Source organism: Prunus dulcis, chromosome 1 (genome assembly GCF_902201215.1).
Source record: "Prunus dulcis chromosome 1, ALMONDv2, whole genome shotgun sequence".
Classification (NCBI taxonomy): domain Eukaryota; kingdom Viridiplantae; phylum Streptophyta; class Magnoliopsida; order Rosales; family Rosaceae; genus Prunus; species Prunus dulcis.
Window position 1 is genome coordinate 32044978 of NC_047650.1, and position 19612 is coordinate 32064589.

Sequence of the window (19612 nt, forward strand, 5' to 3'; positions counted from 1 at the left end):
GTTATTAAATAAAAAATTAAAAAACTTACGTTATTCCTCTTGTCTTTCTTTCACTGCGATGATTATTATTACGAACATAAGTTTATTGGAGATTAATCTCGAAATAAATAAATAAATAAATAAATAATCGATCAAAAATGAATATATAAAAAATTAGGCCTGCCCAAGCTTGGGTAGACCCATTAACAAGAACTCTATAGCGAGGGCTTTATATATGGTCATTAAGTGAGGTCATATCTTTTAAACATTGAATCAAATTGGTTAGTTTGTTCCAACGGTTAATAGATTCAACTAGGACAGATTAAAAGTCCAACAAGCATGTAAGTACGGTTTAGCCACAAATTTAGAAATTTTCTGTGTTTTTTTTTTGTTTTGATAAAGAGCTAATTTTATGCTAACACAAAGTTAGAGTGATTTCTATAGGCTTCTAATGTTTGTGGTTGAGGCTCACGTGGTTAAGAGCATTTCGGCTTGTATAAAATAAATAGAAAAGCTCGTGCTTTTACTACCTAGCTACCAAGCAGTACTAGCTAGATTTGGAAAGTTGTAACTTTTCTATTTATTTTTTTATATTTATAAATGTATTTATATTTATTTTTTATGTGAATAAAAATTTAAGGGGAGATTGGCTACTCTCACCACCAACGTCATGACATACCCACAATCTCGAACCGGAAGGACTTACACATGGCACTCAACTGCCAACTGTCACCAGTATGGAAAGTTTGAAAGCATCAACCATCAACCATCAACCCTCCTTGTACAAAAAGTAGATGTTTATAAGCTCATATCTTGAAAGGTACGTACGTGACAGCTTTGCTATAGCTAAATAATTAAAACGTATGCAAAAGCAGACACAAAAGGGAAATTTTATTGCAGTAATTCAAGGTTCCATTCCACAAGACACTATGCACTTTCTTTGCAGCAGTGCAAATAACACTGATCCATCTATAAACAGATTCAGAAGTACCAAAATTCAAATACCTTCATATTAATTACTTTACAAAGAAAGAAGCAGCACATTACTATGCCTGACTTGCCGATATCCTAATTAAAATTCTGACCAAAAGCCAAAAGGATAATTGAGAAGAAAAAAAAAGAAAAAGCAAATGCAATATTGTAAAGGAAAGTTTGTAACAGTCACTTCTTCTTCTCATCACTGTCATCCAAGAAAAATTAGGCCTCTCTACCTTTGTAATTCTCAGAAGAACACATTTATCTCCAGCTTAGCTTAGAGATTCACTGGGTATCTTTCAATGCACTCAAGCCATGGATTTCTAGAAGGCTTCCTAACGCGGCGCATGGACCGCCAAACAAGACTGTTGCATTTGAATCCAGAACCAAATGCCAATTGCCAAACCCTGTCTCCTCTCTTCACCTTCTCTTTTGCTTCCAAATAAGCCAGCTCATACCATATGCTGCTGCTTGACGTGTTGCCAAAACGGTGTAGTGTCATCCTAGAAGCCTCCATGTTCTCCTCACTAAGCTCAAGGTTTTTCTGCAGCTCATCTAGCACTGTCTTGCTCGCTGCATGGACGCAAAAGCGCTCGAATGCAAGCTTGAAATCGGGGATGTATGGCCTCTTCCCCGACGATAAAGATGGCTGTGAAGTGCCTCCACCAGAAAACAAGTGCCTTGAAACCAATGTAGCAAAGAAGAGGAGCTGCTCTGAGAAGGGCAAGACTAGAGGTCCCAAAGTTGTGATGTTGGTTTTCAAAGCATCGCCACCAATTTCCACTAGTTCTTTGCTGATCTTCAGCCCCTTCAATCTATTTTCATCTTCCTCTTGGTACACACACCTGTGGCATCACATGTTGTAGTTGAGTTAATTACTAGGTTAGTTCATAGATTAAGGGTCGTGATTAATTTGCACCAAGCACTAATTTACAATAATTTTTTTTAGTACAGTGGCCGATCCAGGATTGGAAAGTCAACTGGGTAGAACTTACATATTAAATCGACAGTACGAGCGGATTTCATTAATAAGCATAAAAAGATACATCTAGTCATGGAGACATAATGAGTCTTACCCTTAAATGCATCTATACATAAATAAAAGCTTAACAACAAAAACAAAAACCACAAGTAATTTCAACAAAATCACAAAATCACAAAATTTTAATTCAATCCCTACGTAAGTCCTAGAATACTCAATTTTAAATTAAAACTATAATTAAAGATATAGAAAAATTAGAAAATACTTTTGTTTGTAGAAAGTAGAGGAAAATATACAGTCAAGTTGTCCACTGCCTAGACAAGATAATAGGAAGATGCAACAAATAGGGGGGAAAGAAGATGATGTTGCTGCCGTCGGATTGCTATAGAGTAGAAGAGATAAACAAGCTTATGTGATGTAGCCAAAAGAGAAGAGAGAAAATATATGGGACCACTTTCTCTTGGATGGGCAATATATGTATTAGGTTAGTTTTTAATTTTTTAAATTTGAGGCTGCCCTTATAACATATGTAGGTTTTTAAAATTAAAAAAAACTCTGGGATGGGCGGGCACCCTTCCTGCCCTATGAATAGATCCGCCACTGAGTACAAATGATAGTTTAAATTATATGGAAGGAGATTTCTTACACACGCACAAATGATATCATGGTGTTCGAACATAAGAACTCTTGTTTGCAAGTCAAGTTCTTTTTCACTGGGCTAGATCTGTTGACTTAATTTACAATAACTAGATACTGTAAATTGATACATGGTACCTTTCTCGTTTATCCTTGTACCAAAAAAAATTAACGGGTTGAACCTAAAATATTCTGTCATGGGCCAATCAATTAATGCTAGTCCATGGACCACCCTAACATCCAGAGCCAAACCTCTCACCCTGTTATCTTCTGGGATGAAGGTCAATTACTTGATTGAACTTGGGTCCCAAATTTAATAGCTCTCTTTTCAAACAGCAAAAGGGGAACTCTCTAGTAGTTATTAACGTTGCCCTTAGTAAATGTTGAAGCATAATGTATTATGACTTGTTATGTAAGTAAATTCGCAACGGTAAATGCAAAAAATAACTTGCAAGCAAGCAAGATGAAAATCGCAAACCTGAAACTCCGGTCATCGGCGCCTTTATGTGTACGAACGATGTGTTCTAGCCGGTACTTGGCACGGTGGTAATCACGGCGGCGATTTGAAAGCAGCACGGCAGAGCACCCCATGCGGAAAAAGCAATTAGGAATGAGCATGGACCTGTCACTACCAGGGTACCAGTTATATCCCACCATCTCAGTACTCACCACCACAGCATAGTTATTAGGATGGGCCTGAAGCATGTCCCTAGCCAAATCAACTGCTATGATCCCGGCACTGCAGCCCATACCGCCAAGATTGTAGCTCAAAATGTTGCCTCTCATTTTGTAGTGGTTTATGATCATGGCTGATAAGGATGGCGTAGGGTTGAAGATGCTGCAGTTTACTACTAGGACACCTATGTCCTTCGGACGGACCCTGGTCTTTTCGAAGAGCTCATCGAGTGCCCCAAACATTACTGCTGAGGCCTCTGCTCGGCCTTCTTTCATGGTTGCCGTGTTTTCGGTCGACGTGATAACTGATTTTGGGATGTATGTCTCGTCCCCTAGGCCTGATGAGTTCAGAATTCTCTTCTGGAATTCTAGGCTTTCCTCATTGAACTTGCCCGATTTTCGTGCTACCTCTATGAACTGATCCTTGGACACCTAATGAAGAACATCACAAAGCAACGTGTACCCATCAATTCTTTTGTCCCACATCATAAACATGCTTTAATTAGTGACTATAATAATATGATTAAGTTCAAACCAACCTTAAGGTCGTCATGAGGGCGATAGCAAGCAAAATCAACAAGGTAGATGGAGCGAGGGCTTGACATGAAGTAGACAGACAAAGTAAAGACAAAAACACCAAAGAAACCAAGCACAGTTGCAAGGTCATAACGTGCATCGTCCCAAAGCTTCTTCCACAGCTCCTCCTTACTCAAACTCCCAACCTCAGCACTGAAAACCAGCACGAGCACAGGAATTGTGGCCAAGTATATGGCATGGTTTATGAGGTGGTGGTAGCCCAACTTCACATACTTTAGGTTTACTGACTGCAGAAAGTCCGGCAGCCGCCTTCGGACTCTGACTGAGAACGTGAGAGAGCCAGCATTGGGGCCTGAAGACTCAATCCCACGGTTCACAATCTCTGTGGACAAGAGATCTCGTTCGCTAGCCATGGCGGATGATGGGATTGGCATATATTCTTGTGAAGAGGGGATGTGATGAGGAGGTTAATATTTATATGATCATCAAAGGTGGTGGGTGGAAAAGAGTTAATGCAAACACCAACTAGAACCAACTAGATGAGGGATTAGTTGGGGGCTTTTAAGTGCCTTAAATTCTTTTCATTAATGGAATGAAATTTGGGGTGTGTGAATTCCAAGTCCAAATGTAAGTCTTCTTCTTCCTCCTCCTGGTTTTTCTCTTATCTTGAGGAGAATTTATTAGTTCTGGTTATGGATGTGAGTGAAGATGTCACACTTTGTTGGGTTTCTTGTGACTCGTGAGTATTAAATAGAGTCGAAAAAAGGAAATTAAAGGAGGTGGTTGAAGGGATTGCCTTCAAGCCATTAGCTGTCTTTACCAGGCTTGGTTTGGTTCAGCTACCATCATCATCACCGTTCAACTATATTTACCCAGGTTCTCGTTTCATTTTATCCTTAAGGAAATGAAATCACAGCAGACCAAAATTACCAGACTCTCAGAAAAAACAGAAGGAATGTGGAATACGTTTTGATCAAGATGCTTATTGGATTGGATAACCACATTACATGTCCTGTCAATTGGGGCAATAATACTGATCAATTCTTTTGGTACTGCGTCTCCATCTCTAATATAATTCAAACGTGAAATACAAGAAAACTGTATACCTCACCTATTTTACTGGAGTTGTAGTAGGGACAGTCGTCAGCGTACGCATGGTGGTTAGCCGTCGATGGGTTATGGGAACACACTTTCACCAATAGCTAACAACCATCCATACACGCGTGTGGGACTATCAATAACATTTCTTTATAAGAAATGTGTGATTGCCAGTAGCATTTTTCTTTATATTGCACTGGACAATCCGAATCTTTATTCCTGAATATGACCAGGCTCGTCTATATAAGAATAGGAAGATTAGTCGTCAAATGAGCAAAGTCAGCTAGTCAGGAGATTACAAATTTAGCTATGCAAGCATGAAGTTTCATCCTCAAAATGACCACCTCTAGAAGAATAGAACTAACACTACTCTTGCAAGTTGGCCTCCTGTCGAACAAGAACCTAAGCCCACCATTTACACGTGTCAATTCAGCATGTAAACATTTATTAGGAGATTACAAATTTAAGCCTGTGATTCAGATGATAAAAGAGAAATCATAGCCTTGGCAGAGTCTGGTCCATGATTGTTCACACTCGGTATTATGTCAGCTGGAGATATAAGTTTCACAAACTCTTTGAGTTCTGTAAAGCTGGAATGCTCGCTGTATGGGACCTCATACCTGCATTGCAAGGACCATCATCTTTAATTAGTCACATGTTATACTATATCTGTAAGTAACTTTTCACACATTTGAAAGTAGGCATCAATTCATGTTTCACTTTAAAAGCTATGCTCACATGCAAAAGCTAGAAGCCTAAATTATGTTTGACAATCGACTGCCAGTGACATGGCTTACATCAACAGTAGGGTTTACAAAATCCGCACCATCTTTTTTACTGGGGAGCGTTTATTACTATATTGCATGACGTTTAACTGTCAAGAGCTTCCATCTATGGAAATGGAGAAAATGTCACCTTATAATGGTGCCCTGCTGCGACCTTCTTCCTGGAGACTTCTTCTTTCCTTTACCAAAAGTCCAACCAGTTGGAGAGAAAGCAACAATAAGGCTAAATCGACTCTGAAAGTTCAGCAGAAAGGAATTAGTCAAAATAGTAGTCACTTCTAAACTTCAGTCCACATTCTTTTAAGCCCATCTAAATCAGTAGAATTTGAGTTCACGGAAAGGGTAACTTAATCTAGGCAGGAAATTCATAACACAATACAACTTCACAAACCTCAGAGAATCAAATATCTTATCCCAAGACCAGACTTTATTAGAATTTGCAGTATACATCTAATACATAACTTATACTGAGCTATAAAAAAATGTCTGGGTATATCTACGTACCAAGGTCATAACATATTAATAAAAAGGGTAACCCCTCACCGCATATTGATTGGACATATGCTTCAGTCGCTTGAAGCTTGCAAGTGTCCACATAGGGACCACATGGATTTGGCTTTCCTGTTCATTTAATGTAAACCATCGCATATCCTCCTCAGGAAAATCCAGACATTTTAAAATATGCAGCTTTCCTGGGTTGATGTAAATTTTTTTCCGGAGCACACGAGCAACCTCCAAATAAAGTCGTTCCTTTCCTTTTGCAAAATGAAAATAAAACACATGAATGGGGAGAGAGATGAGTGAAATGGGGTTAAAGCAATAATTGTAAGAAAATATAATGACCACTTCGTAAAGTAATCTAATGATATAGAGCAATAAACTGGTACGGATACGTTGGAGCAGTGAACTCTACCAATAGTATAGCTGCCAATCAGAAATAGAGTTTTAGGGTTGAAAGTTTCGGCTTGAATGGCATCAATGACGAACTGTATTACAGCCTCCTGCTTTGGAAAGTCATACTGCAAAAAATCATGAAATGGGAGTAAAATTCAATTCGTTCTAGATTCGTATGATGTAATATACTTTCCAATGATAAAAAAACGAACTAACTATTTGCTGAGGGTAGAAAGGAAAGATCGAAAATTAAGTATCAACTTGTCCCAGACAGACTAGTGCATAGTGTAATGGCGAAACATATACTAGCTAGTATATTGACATTATGGAAATTAGGAGTTAATTACTTTTGACATAATGCCACAATTCATGGGTCAGACTCACCTGTGGGTTACAATAAGTGGTATCAAGGATGAGAGTATGGATAGAACATGTTTGCAAAAAAGACATGCTTGCTGCATTCTCACTAAACCGAAAGTCTCCTGTATGTAGAACAGCCTAGACACAAAAGGAACCAGGATCATTACCCCAAAAGAAGATAGGAAAAGAAAATATACCAGAGTACTACCGAGTGGGTCAGGAAGTAAGTTTGGACCACACCTTACTGTTGGGTGGCTCAAAAAGTATAATTACAGAACCAGGACAGTGGTTTGCATCCAAACAGGTCACATCAATACCAGCAATATTGATTTTTTGGTTGAGAGGTAGAACTTTTATATTGTTCCACGGAATGCCAATCTTCATATTTACAAGCTTAGCTGTGATGGAAGAACAATAAATCTTTCCATGACAGAAGGACTTCGTTAGACCTTGATAATCTGCAGTAACAAATGCAATCACATCAAACCAGACAACCTTGACCCACAAATGACTGCACACATTTTTAGCCAAAGGTAGTAGTTGCCATCACTCCAACTGGGGTACATTTCCAGACAAACAAGCAAGATCAAATTTAACCCAGAAAAGAAAAGCATTCTTACGATCCATATGAAAGTGAGTGAGAAACCAATGCGAACAATCCCGCCTAAGATATTTGAAAGCATCCTGCAAATGTTGGGAAAAACGAACTTAGCAACAAGACCTGCCTCATGATTATAAATGAAGAAGGTGAAAGCACCATAACTTATCCTAAAGCTGAAGAACAATTACATACTAGAGAAATGTCTTCGTCCTTAATCTAATACAACAGAAACATTTACAATCCTTTGCAAGGCCTCTTACCACTCGAAATGGTGTTCCTGGTATGCAACACCACGAGGGAATATCCCTGAGTTTCCGAGTAGTCACATGATTTTTGGCCGCACCACCTTTATGACCAGAACCTGACCCACGTTTTTCTACCCTTTGCTGTTCTCCAGAGGTGGTGCAAACTTGCTTCCTAGCAGTAGTAAAACCTGGAAAATAATCTGTAATCAACTTGTTTGCAGCTGTTTTACTATTATCAACTGGTTCTTCCGAAGCATCATTGACTGTCTCAACTCCACTAGCGCTCCTTTTTCTTGGTTGTGCTTCAATTCCAGGACTAGTAGTCCCTTCTCTAAGTTGAGTAAGGGCATGTACAATCTTCTTTCGTGGACCAAGTGCAGCAATGCCTATGCTGAACAAATCCTTCGCAGTACAAGAAACCAATTAAAAAGACAAATTCAATCCATTAACCAAGCAACCAAAGGGTGAGTGTAGTTTCTCAAGTTCTCAACTACGCATTTGTTAAGTGACTAAGTGTATGCAATGTTATATACCTCTTCTGTGAGCCATTGTAAAGTGTCCCAATCAATTTCTTCTCGAACAAAAGCATCCTCGTACTTTTCTAAGCCCAGGCTGCGTAGCCACTGAAGAACTTGCCCAGAAACTTGAGGTTCCCTTTGGTCCTCTTCAGGAATCGAAGCCTGCTTGAGATGAAATACCCAACACTACTTCAATTAGCAATTACAATCAAAAGGGAAAATCTTCCTAAAGATTGAAACTTTACACTTACATCTTGAGCTTCAATTTCCACTTTGTCAAGACATTCATTGCTGTGGACCTGACGCTCTTCGTCGCTCAAATCCGAGATGTCAACCCCGCATAGAGGGCACTGTACCAAACCCCCATTTTCGTCCTCCACAATTCCATACCCTTCCTCCATTCCACTGACACCAACACTCTCTCCCTCTTCTGCTTGATCGCAGAGCTTGAGCAGCACATCAAGCTCCTCAAAATCCTCATTCGGCGAGTTGCCGTTACCAGAATCCAAACTGCAATCAGCTCGAGGCTTGATTAACTTAGACTCTATCGAATTGCAAAGATAACCCCCTTTTGATTTTAACGATCCCTTTTCCTTTTCCTTTTCCTTTTCTTTTACCTCATCAACGCACGCAGAAGAGCAAGCGACATTATCACCATCGAGGCTCCCATAGTCGAAGCTTGCAGGTATGGAATCCAAGCTGAAATCTTCAATAGGCGTGGATTTGAAACCCTGGGTTTGCACCAAAATAGAGTCTTGGTTGCTGAAAAAATTGGGGGGAATGTTTTCCTTGCCGGAGATGAAAGGTTTGGAGTGCTTCAGTTTCTTGGACGGCTTGGGAGCTGTGGCTGTTTGGGTAAGAGGGATCTGAAAATCATCATCGTCTTCGACTATGGAGTTGAATCTGGTAGAAGAGAAAGGCTTGGACTTGGAGGCCATGTTTGGTTTCTCTTCTCCCTTGAGTCTTCTCTTGTTATCACTACTCTCACTCCGCAGAAATTGTCTGGTTCTTTGTAAAACTGAAAACTGTGAACTGTCTGTAATATACAAGAAGGAGAAAAGCCGTAAAGGAATGGTTTTTACAGAAGCTATTCGAAAATTTGTTTGGAGCAGAGGAAAGGGAGGGAAAATTAACCAAAAAGTTGAGTCTGAGTGTTTTTTGGTCAAAAAGCTGTTATTATGCCAACGTTCCAAGGCCCAGTTTATTATTTTGGGCCACAATCCCAAATAAATCGGGTTGATTTTGGGCCGATTGGCGTGGGTCATCAACGATTCTTCATCTATAATCCGTCGTCAACTAGATTCCTCTGATTTTCCATCTCATTCTCCCGGAATTTCCGTCATCTTCTTCGTCTCTTTGCTTAGTCAGACTCACAGTCCCACTCTCAGATCCTTATTAGCTTCACTTTTCCCAATCACCACTTTCTTCTTCTTGCTATGTCTGGGGACGGGAAATGGTGTGTGGTGACCGGCGGCCGAGGCTTCGCAGCTCGCCATTTGGTTCAGATGCTGATCCGATACGACGTGTTTCGGGTCCGAATCGCCGACCTCGGCTCCACCGTTGATCTAGAACCTTATGAGGAAAATGGCATTCTCTCCGAAGCTTTGAGCTCCGGCCGCGCCCAGTACGTGGCCATTGACCTCCGAAGCAAGAGCCAAGTTCTTCAAGGTCAGTTTTCTCCTTCAAGCTTGAAATTGTATTAATGGCGGCTATTTTGTATTGCGTAATTCAATCTTACGTGCTCGTCTGCATTCAATCTGTAGCATTTCAAGGAGCTGAGGTCGTGTTCCACATGGCGGCTCCCAATTCTTCCATCAACAACTACCAGCTCCATCACTCGGTCAATGTGGAAGGTAAACAATCAAAATGTTGCTTTTTGTTTTTTGTTTTTATTGGTTTGCTTTGGATTTTGGACTGTTGGGGTTTATGCAATGTTCTATGCTTAATGCTTTGCAGGAACTAAGAATGTAATTGATGCTTGTACTGAGCTAAAAGTAAAGAGACTTATCTATACTAGCTCTCCTAGTGTTGTCTTTGATGGGATTCATGGGATTTTTGATGGGGAGGAGTCTTTGCCATATCCACCTAAGGTACTAGTATTGCTAATTGAATGAATCTCAGCAATGCAAGATTGTATTTCAGTACGTATATAATTATGGGTTGTGTTGTATGACTGGTTTCAGCACAATGATTTCTATTCGGCAACTAAAGCCCAAGGAGAAGAATTGGTAATCAAGGCAAATGGTGTTAAGGGGCTTCTAACATGTTGTATACGCCCTAGCAGCATTTTTGGACCTGGTGATAGGTTGCTGGTTCCATCTTTAGTGGTTGCCGCCAGAGCAGGGAAATCCAAGGTAAGTAAGTTGGTGATAATTTACACATTCGTCTTCCTTGCAACAGTGTTAATAAAGTCCACCTTCAACAATATCTAATGCTCACTTTTTTCTCTTCCTTTTTCGAATGAACAGTTCATTATTGGTGATGGCAATAACATTTATGATTTCACATATGTTGAAAATGTGGCACATGCCCATATATGTGCAGAGCGAGCTCTAGCATCAGAAGGGACGGTTGCAGAAAAAGCTGCGGGACAGGTATTCCAACACTATATGTATTCCACTGAAATAAAGATTAGAGAGAGACTTCGACCAAAAAAAAATATATAGAGAGAGAGAGATATTTCAGTTTTCTTTTTCCTTGCTTAATTTTTATCTTCTTCCAAGTCCAACTTTCTTATAGGGAGGGAATCAAACAATTCCAACTTTAAGTGCAATTGTTTTTCCGTGAGGCTTGAATTTAAAAGATGGCAGAGTCTTGCATCCTTATGTTTGGTTTAAAAGATTGGCAGTCTTTTAAAAGTTACTTCGCATGTCCGCTTGATGTCAAGCTAAAGTATACAGAGACTATTTTGGCATTCTGGCTAAAAGAGACTGCTTTTGCAGGCATATTTTATAACCAATATGGAACCTATCAAGTTTTGGGAGTTTGTCTCACTTATTCTAGAAGGTCTTGGCTATGAAAGGTACTTCTTTTTCTTAATCCTTTCATTTTAAGCATACCTGGGATGTAATCACTGTAGTCCTCCATCACTACTAAAAGAATGATGTATATCCTAACTTACACCTCAGAGCCTATGTTTCATGGCCCTTCTTCATACTACCTGTAAGGCTTTAATTCCTATTTTTTATATAATTGAATAACCTGCAATTTTTGTTTCTTTGTTTCCATTTTCCCTGAATGGGTATTGTTTGCAGGCCAAGAATAAAAATCCCTGCCTTTGTTGTGATGCCAATTGCACATGTGGTGGAGTGGACATATAAGCTGTTAGGCCCATATGGAATGAAAGTTCCACAGTTGACCCCTTCAAGAGTTAGACTCCTCTCTTGCAGCAGATCTTTTAAATGTTCAAAAGCACAGGATCGAATCGGCTACACACCCATCGTATCACTTCAGGTTCTATAATGTTTCATGCATAGAGTCATAAGTCCTTTTGTTAATGAATTGAATTGCACTTAGCAGAGTCACTGGAACATCCAACCACATATATCCACCTTGATTGTATACCTCTCCACTTTTAATCAGCAGATTATCGAATTCAACTAAAAAAATTTGGAAACATTATGAGAAAGTCCTTAGACAAGACCATGCATGCTATTTTGGGGTTCAGACTCGGACTCTATTAATACTTCATTTCTTCTACTTCATTGGTCGTCATTTCTTAATGAACATGTCACTTGACACCGGGAATACAATATTTACATTTTGTCTTCTTTTTTTTCATACCTATACCGCCTTTTCATGTTGCATGTCTGCTGACCTGTTTGGTTATTTGGTATTTGATGAATTCATATAGTGAGCTAGCAAAAAGTTAACCATCATAAGTTAGACTTTTGATACTTTGAGCCAGCTATAAATACACTTCAAGCGTCTGTCTGAATGAAAGTTGCCAGTATATGCCGTGAAATTGTGAATCTTTGATTAGGATGTTGTTTGTGCTGTAATTAAAGTAGAGAGTATTGCTTCAAACATCTCTCTTATTGATTTGCACTTATTAATGAGGCTTTACAAAGGTCTAAGCAGTCAGCCTGTCACTGTACATTTTTGCCCAAATTCTGGTTTAGGTGCTTCTCTTGTGACAGTGCGATGCATACTTTCTGCAGGAGGGTCTGAAAAGGACAATCGAGTCATACCCACATTTGAGGGCTGAACAACCACATAAAAGAGAAGGGCCGTCTAAAGCTTCTATATATCTTGGAAGCGGGATGGGTATGACTCATCAGTTTCTATTCATCTTATTTGATGTTTTCTAAAGGTTCACCAAAAACAGGCATAATAACATCCTTATGATTGAGTCGGCATGAGAGAATAACAGTATGCATGCACTCAAATATTGCACTAAATGAATTAATGCATTTACTGCTGTTGCCTTTGACAGTTGCTGACACGTTACTCTGGAAGGATAAAAAGCAAACCTTCAAGGCGTTATTAGTTTTGATTGCAATCTACTACAACTTCATTGTAACTGGATCTACAATAATTACTATGCTTTCAAAGCTTCTCCTGGCAGCTTCAATATTCGTGTTCATCCATGCCAGTTTACCAGAAAAGATGTATGGCCTATGACCTTCTTGTATATATTCATATGCTGCTTGGTTTGAAAACGTCTATTTTGCTCAGCTCTCAATTTGAAGTTAAGCTAACTACTAACTACAAATAAAATTTCACTGTTCCAGATTAGGGTATAAAATTGAGAAGCTTGATTCGTCACATTTCTACTTATCAGAAGAGATGTCGAAACAAATCACCAGATCGGTAGCCTCATCATGGAATGCATCTGTTAGAGCTTTAAAATCTCTTAGCAAGGGAAACGATGGGTTATTGTTCATTAAGGTATTGCTCTGCTGCTCCCATCTTCGTTTGTGCTTCCAGCTATCTATTCTTTTGATTGCGTATAAGTTCATGTACTGCATTGATGCATTACTTTTAAGTTCTAACACTAGGATAGAGTGTGCCTAAAGAGGTCCAGAATGCATATACTAGGGAGACAACATTTTCCCAGAACTTTCTCGAAGTAATTTATAGTGTTGCACCTCTCCTAGTTTCTGACGGTTACTCAATATTTAATGGTGATGTTGTAGGTTGCTCTCTCCCTATTGGTTCTCAGCTTCCTTGGGACCATTTCACTTCGGAACTTATTTGTCATAGGTCTCTCTCTCTCGATCTCTCAAGTTACATATTTCTTTGGACTGCAATACTTATTCTTTGGTAGTTGAGGCCTTAAAAAAGTTCTTAGTTTCCTTATTGTCATACTGTTCCAGGGGTTCCTGCTGCCTTTGTAGTTTTCTACGTGTATGAGAAGGAAGAGCAAAAAATTGATGCCCTGGTCCTAGAAGCTCTCTCTCGTGGATGCAAATTGAAATCTGATATTGTCAGAAAAGTCTGCACATCCAAGAAGATTGAGTGACTGTGTTACAATAGTGCTGCCTGCCACTGCTTGCCTCATAATTCATAGAGAAAAAAGCACTGTTGGATGTGATTGTTGTGTCCCATATTTTCATCTCTCTTTTTTTCTAACCAGGTTGCCATCTTTTCTGTTCATATTCCACCAAAGTATTTTCTGACTATATAATATAACTTTCCTAGCTATAAAATTTTTCTCCAACAAGACTAATAGCAAATATTATTATTATTAAATTTTGCTGGCATCAGCTCTCTTTCCGCCGTTCATTTCGATTATCCATGACTATTGAATAGGTACACACCAGATGACTAATTGCTTATCTAAATGGTTGCCATCAAGTCAGTCAACCACAAGACTATTTATTTGTTTTTGACAAAGCTGAGCTGCTGATGGCATTATTCATTTATGGGTTGCACGTTACATCTCAACAGTTACTTCATATGACAGTTTTACTTATTAAGAATTTGGGTCAACTTTTAGGTGACCCAGAGGCGTCAAATTGGAGGAGATCATGGAAAAGGACTGTAATCTGAAACGACAGCAATTGAATTTCCAAGAACTCCACCCCACTGAACCAAGTAAATAACACTAACTTTTTTCTGTGACTGACCACAAAAATGGCCACCATGTTTCTGTCAAATGTGGTACCAGCCAATGCGTTGTCCATTGTGTGCATGAACCTTTTTATAGACCATCCTCCACGGAAATGACAGCACCTCTCTCTCCTCACCTCACCTCACCTCACCCTTTATATTATGTGAACCATTTCCAACCATCACTTATAAATAGTTGATTAATTTTGGGAGAGACACAAGACTTGATTAGTGGGTTTGATTTCGTTGTCAATACATGTCATGAATCTAATCAAGATCAAGATGGTCACCTTAGCATTGAATTACTTGGTTTTGTCATTGTGATTGATTGTGTCTTGCATGCATGTATTAACACATTATAGTCATTTTTCAGTCGATATCATGTTGATATACAAGTCCATCCATTTTATAGTTTTTTAATATCATGTTGATATACAAGTCCATCCATTTCATAGTTTCATACAAATAAGAAATACGACACGCTATTTTTTATCACACACGCGCATACACGTGAATAAATTTTGACATAAATGACTATGAGACACGCATTTAATCAATCAGAAATCGTACAAGTGCGCTTGGGGAATTGACGTTAACAAAACCCATATCCATATGCATATTAAGCTAAGCAGAACAATTGAAATCAATTTTTTTTGGTCAAGAAATTTAAATCGAATTAATTAAGGGTGGTATTGTTGTCAGTGGTGGGGCCCGATTGGTTGTTGTGAGACCCAAACCCATAATAAAAGAGAGAGAGAGTGGTACAATTGTAGTTCGAGCGAAATTAGGGGCCCAATTGAGGAAACAAAAGCTTTTGACCGAGTGTGCTGCCTCTCTGTCTGTCTCTGGTACTTTGAATTTGCTTGCATTGCAATGCAATTCCCGTTTCTCTCACTTTTTATCTCGAACCCATTTTGCGAAAAAGGCAAATAAAGTAACTCAAAACTCATAAACACAGAGCACGTCATTCAAAAAATCGATTTTTTCGCCCTCTAAAGACTCAACCTTTAGATTCATTCAGTCATTTCGTTTGTTCGGAAACCCAAAGAAAGCGAATTTACTATGCAGTCTTCAAAATTCACTCTTCGTCTGCACAGCCTCTGAATCTCACTCTTTTTCTCTGCCTCTTTCCTCACTGCCACTTTTGTTTGTTTATCTTCCCTTTCCAATAAGATTCTTATTCCTCCATCTTTGAAAACACTTTCACTTGTTTTTTCCTTCAATTTTTATTTCTGGGTCATTTCATTTCTTTCATTTCTTCAACTTAATTGGGTTTACTCAATTGTTAGTTTATTCGAAATATATTTTCCTTTTTATTCCCGCGCACCAATCAATTCCTGTTCCTTGTCCTTTTCCTTGGTTACCCTTTTAAGATTTGGTCGAGTTTCTCAATTTCAAGAACACAGACAACAATCTCTGTCTGTAACATTTGTTTTGTAAGTTTTTATCAAAAACTTGAACAGAGACCTGGTGGTTAATGGTTAATTTGTAATGGGTGGTGGTGGTGGTAGAGTGGAAGTGGTAAAGAGCAATGGTTGCTCTAGGCTGTCTGTTGGGCTATCATCTCCATTGCCTTCTTTTAAAGCTCTGCAACCATTTGCGCCTGCGTCTCCGGCCTCATCCTCTATTGGGTCAGAGCCTGTGGTTCGATCAGGCGCACCCTTTGCCGGCCTTGTTATTTGCGTTACTGGTCTATCCAAAGGTAAAAAGATAAGCCTTCAACTTGTAGCTGCTTGGTTTTCTATGTGACTTATTAAATAAGTGTTATTGTTAAAATATGCAGCTGTTCATCTTTGTCATTCTTGTTTTGGCAGAAGCAAGGAAACAGGTCAAGGAAGCAACTGAGAGATTAGGTGGCCAGTACAGCCCTCACTTACATCCTCAGTGTACCCATTTGGTGGTCCAAATATCCTTTCTTTTCAAAATTATGTTACTTCTAGCTTCATTTTCTTGGTATATTAAATATATATTGGGGAGAAAAATCTCAATTTTCTTTGGGAGGGTTGACAGCATTAATATATGTGTTATACCGGCACCAAGAAGAAAATATTTAATGCATGTGGTGTTATTGTTTGTGTAAATTGTAAGGCTCGTGAGTCGTGTGCAATCCTTAACAAGTGTAACAGCTTTGGTGGACGCAAGTTTGAGCATGCTTTGAAGCATGGATTAAAAAATGGTCTGTCGATTGTTACGATTGGCTGGTTTGTGGATAGTGTTAGGAAGAATGGTAAGAGAGGCCAGTGTATATTTTCTGCATTGGTTAGGTGAAAACCCACTCAAATGGTATATGTTACTTGATTAGTCTAAATCCAGTTTATTTTGTGTGCTGCAGTGAGGTTGAGTGAATCACTTTACAGTATCAAGAGTTTTGGACAGAATGGTATACGGTTGGATGAGTTCAACAGGCTTGTTGGGTTTATCAGTACAGAAAATTCGTGTATTCCTGTTGATGCTCGTGGAGCCAAGCCACTGGACACGATTGAAGAACCACATCTCCCCTTTTCTGGAAGAGAGTCTAACAGAAGTACTGACTCTGTTCTGTCTGGTCACTCCATGCATGTCGACTTAGACATTTCATCTGAACTGAGGAACAAGGTAAAGTTATTTCTAGGAAAAAAATTGCTTAGTTACTTTTAAAACAAAATATATTTTTTCTTTCTTCTTGTTTTAGCTGTATAAGAAATTTTTGCTGGGTTTTTTCCAATGTCAAACTAGATAATGGTGAGGTGAAGCCCTCTCAGTTTGTACAGTTTCCCTGAGCTTCTCTCAACATCATTTGTCCTATTTGGCAGGTTATTGAGGCTGCTCGTAGAGAGGGTGTTACGTTAATTGATCAATGGTTTGTTGGTTGCAGAGCAAGTCATGTAGTGTGTGAAGGCTCTGCTAGCCGTAAATATCTTGGCCACTCTAGCAATATCGTTACAGTGAGTCCTACAAAGAATCCTTTGGTTTATTTGAATCTGCTCTATTTACACTCTAGTTTTATTGATAAATTTACATAATTACTATTTCGGCGTGAAGTGTTTTCACACACTTGACTATTTCGGATGTCCTTCTATAATAACTTTTTGCTGTCTTCATATTGTTCGTAGAATTGATTAAATCACTTGCAAATTTAGAGATGATGGAGTGCTCTGTATATTTCTTTTGTTGCAATGTACTTAATTTGGTGTTTGATTTGTCTCAGCCACTGTGGGTCTTGAAAACAGCCAAAGAGAAGTATGTGCAAAGGCTTGTGCACATGTCTGCAGATTTGGCCAGGCAAGTTGGTATGATGCTTGAAGAGTCACAGAATGGCAGTGCAGATGAGGTTTCTTTCTACACATTTTTGTGAAAATGATTTTTTTTGCAGTGATTTTTAACTCTTTTCCGCCCCAAACCCATGGTTTCAGGTCTACATATTTTTATAATTTTTAACCAAAAAAGAAAAAAACAAACAAACTGTTAACAAGGTGTATCTTTTGCTGCTACGGTTTAACTTAAAATAATATACCTACGATAATTGAAAAGGTTTCACAATTATCTCAAATCTTAATAAACTCGTGATTGGTGGCTGGTGAATGCCTTTAAGCATTCTTCAAATGATACCATTTTTATATATGTAGTATTATGATTTTGGTGTGTCCAAGTTGATATTTGACAATATTCTTTTATTGATTTACTAGGAAACGAATGTGCGAAAAGTCCCTGAAGATGTTCAAGCTTATAAAAATAAAGCAAACCATGAAAAGAGACAACGAATTGTGAATTCTGCTAAAGCTGGGGTCAGAAATCGACGTGGTCTTTGTATGCAGGTAATGCTCGATTGGGTTTGGTTCTCTGTGGTATTTCATCAATCTATGCTTCTTGTTTAGTTTGATATGATAATCACTTATGCACCATGGTTTTGCTCAAATTTAAACAATTACTTTATATCAGCTTAATTTGGAATGTATCACACAAATGAGAACATTGTAGTACAAGTTAACAATCAGTTTTGTATTTGGCTACGTTTCTACTTGTTCATGTCTGTTAGGGGCCCATGAGGATTTTTCAGTGCTTGCATAATGTTAACAGCTTCAATTAACTGATTACTTTTGTTGCTAATGGTAGTTTTATAAGAGAAAATAGGTGATCTTAGTACACCATTTTAATTATGTGCTCTGTTCTCACAGACTTGCCAAACCCCAATGCGTCCAATAACCCCTATCAGCCTTCTGGATTCAATCTGCTGGTCCATATCTGAACCAACTTCAACCGCGTCAATCTACACCGAGAATGTCAGTGTTGAAGATGCTACTGGGCACCATACATCTGTATTCTTTGATGCAAAAGCTGATGGCAAGGATTCAGAAGCTTCATTTGCAAACTTAACGAGGCTGCTCAAGGAAAGGTTGTTGATCTCTCTCTTCCTTCCCACCCCCAACCCCCTCCCAAAATGTAAAAGAAAATATTTGCCCAAATGTTATATCATCTCACAGTAGTTCTCTTTTATTTGTTTGTCTGCAGTGAGAAATCTGAATTGGTATTTAAAAACCATTTTCTTACCATTCTGTTCCCTCTTGACCGATTTGCTGAGATGGGGCCATCTTCCAGAACATTTTTCAGCAATAATGGGTTTGAATGCTTGCAGGTGTTAGATCATATCTATGCATTTTATCAGGTACAAAATAAGACATTCCCTACTTTTTGGTACTTTGCTGCAAAATTCTCAGCCATTGGCTTAATGGAGGGTCGTATACTCGCATGTGTATTTATATTGCAGGAGAGCATGTCAGTCCATGAAATAGAGGCTGCTATTAACACAGACTCAAGGCATGCCGATCGGCTCCGATCAGTGTACTCCAGTAAAGAAACAGCAGAACATGGTTATGTGAGTTTCAAACGGATTGAATTTCTAGGTAGTCGTAAAAGTTTCGAGATGTTGAAGCGTGTCAATGGGGACAACAACAGCAATGTATATGAGCTGCTAATTAGAGCATAAGATCATCTTCACCTCACGTGTTCCAAATTAGGAGCATGTTTTTGCTATGGTTGAACCTTTGAAGAAGCTCAAACTAAGAACTTGGAACTTGAAGGCCATGATATCAAAGCTTCAAGAATTTCAAATTTTCTACTTCTTGTCTTTATTCAGGTAGAGTTTCAAATTTTCCACTTGTTTTTATAGGAGTATAGGGGTGTATACCTATTCAATATATAAATTTGTGTGCATAACGAGTTTTGGATGAGTGGAAAAATCCCAACATTTTCCCTTTTTTATTTTTTTTATAATAATAAATATCGCAGAGAACATA

The 19612-nt window shown here is 38.7% G+C and overlaps 4 protein-coding genes across 5 annotated transcripts; 2 read left to right on the top strand and 2 right to left on the bottom strand.

Moving 5' to 3' along the window:
• Positions 1-951: 951 nt before the first annotated feature.
• Positions 952-4476, bottom strand: LOC117614520 (3-ketoacyl-CoA synthase 10). The gene is made up of 3 exons (XM_034343359.1): positions 3787-4476; positions 3051-3679; positions 952-1799 (listed from the first exon to the last, which is right to left on the bottom strand). Exons 1-3 carry the CDS (start codon positions 4216-4218, stop codon positions 1232-1234), a joined length of 1629 nt encoding a protein of 542 aa, XP_034199250.1. The 5' UTR covers positions 4219-4476; the 3' UTR covers positions 952-1231.
• Positions 4477-5094: 618 nt separating this feature from the next.
• LOC117614518 (DNA cross-link repair 1A protein) lies at positions 5095-9429 on the bottom strand. The gene is made up of 10 exons (XM_034343357.1): positions 8537-9429; positions 8301-8447; positions 7783-8169; positions 7542-7605; positions 7162-7379; positions 6946-7059; positions 6581-6686; positions 6211-6422; positions 5798-5901; positions 5095-5502 (listed from the first exon to the last, which is right to left on the bottom strand). The coding sequence occupies exons 1-10, from the start codon at positions 9221-9223 to the stop codon at positions 5346-5348; spliced, it is 2196 nt and encodes a 731-aa protein (XP_034199248.1). The 5' UTR covers positions 9224-9429; the 3' UTR covers positions 5095-5345.
• Positions 9430-9502: 73 nt separating this feature from the next.
• On the top strand, positions 9503-13979 carry LOC117614519 (3beta-hydroxysteroid-dehydrogenase/decarboxylase). Its single transcript, XM_034343358.1, has 12 exons — positions 9503-9953; positions 10049-10138; positions 10242-10375; positions 10469-10639; positions 10754-10879; positions 11228-11307; positions 11540-11738; positions 12446-12551; positions 12721-12895; positions 13019-13175; positions 13424-13490; positions 13604-13979. Exons 1-12 carry the CDS (start codon positions 9722-9724, stop codon positions 13747-13749), a joined length of 1683 nt encoding a protein of 560 aa, XP_034199249.1. The 5' UTR covers positions 9503-9721; the 3' UTR covers positions 13750-13979.
• A 1159-nt stretch (positions 13980-15138) lies between these two features.
• On the top strand, positions 15139-19577 carry LOC117616475. Of its 2 annotated transcripts, XM_034345804.1 has the most exons (10): positions 15149-16041; positions 16154-16245; positions 16464-16566; positions 16672-16934; positions 17132-17263; positions 17527-17649; positions 18005-18133; positions 18494-18711; positions 18828-18981; positions 19084-19577. In XM_034345804.1, exons 1-10 carry the CDS (start codon positions 15831-15833, stop codon positions 19300-19302), a joined length of 1644 nt encoding a protein of 547 aa, XP_034201695.1. In that variant the 5' UTR covers positions 15149-15830; the 3' UTR covers positions 19303-19577. The 2 variants fall into 2 exon arrangements, with proteins under 2 accessions (XP_034201696.1, XP_034201695.1); XM_034345805.1 differs by lacking the exon at positions 17132-17263 and having other exon boundaries at positions 15139-16041.
• The last annotated feature ends 35 nt before the right edge of the window (positions 19578-19612 follow it).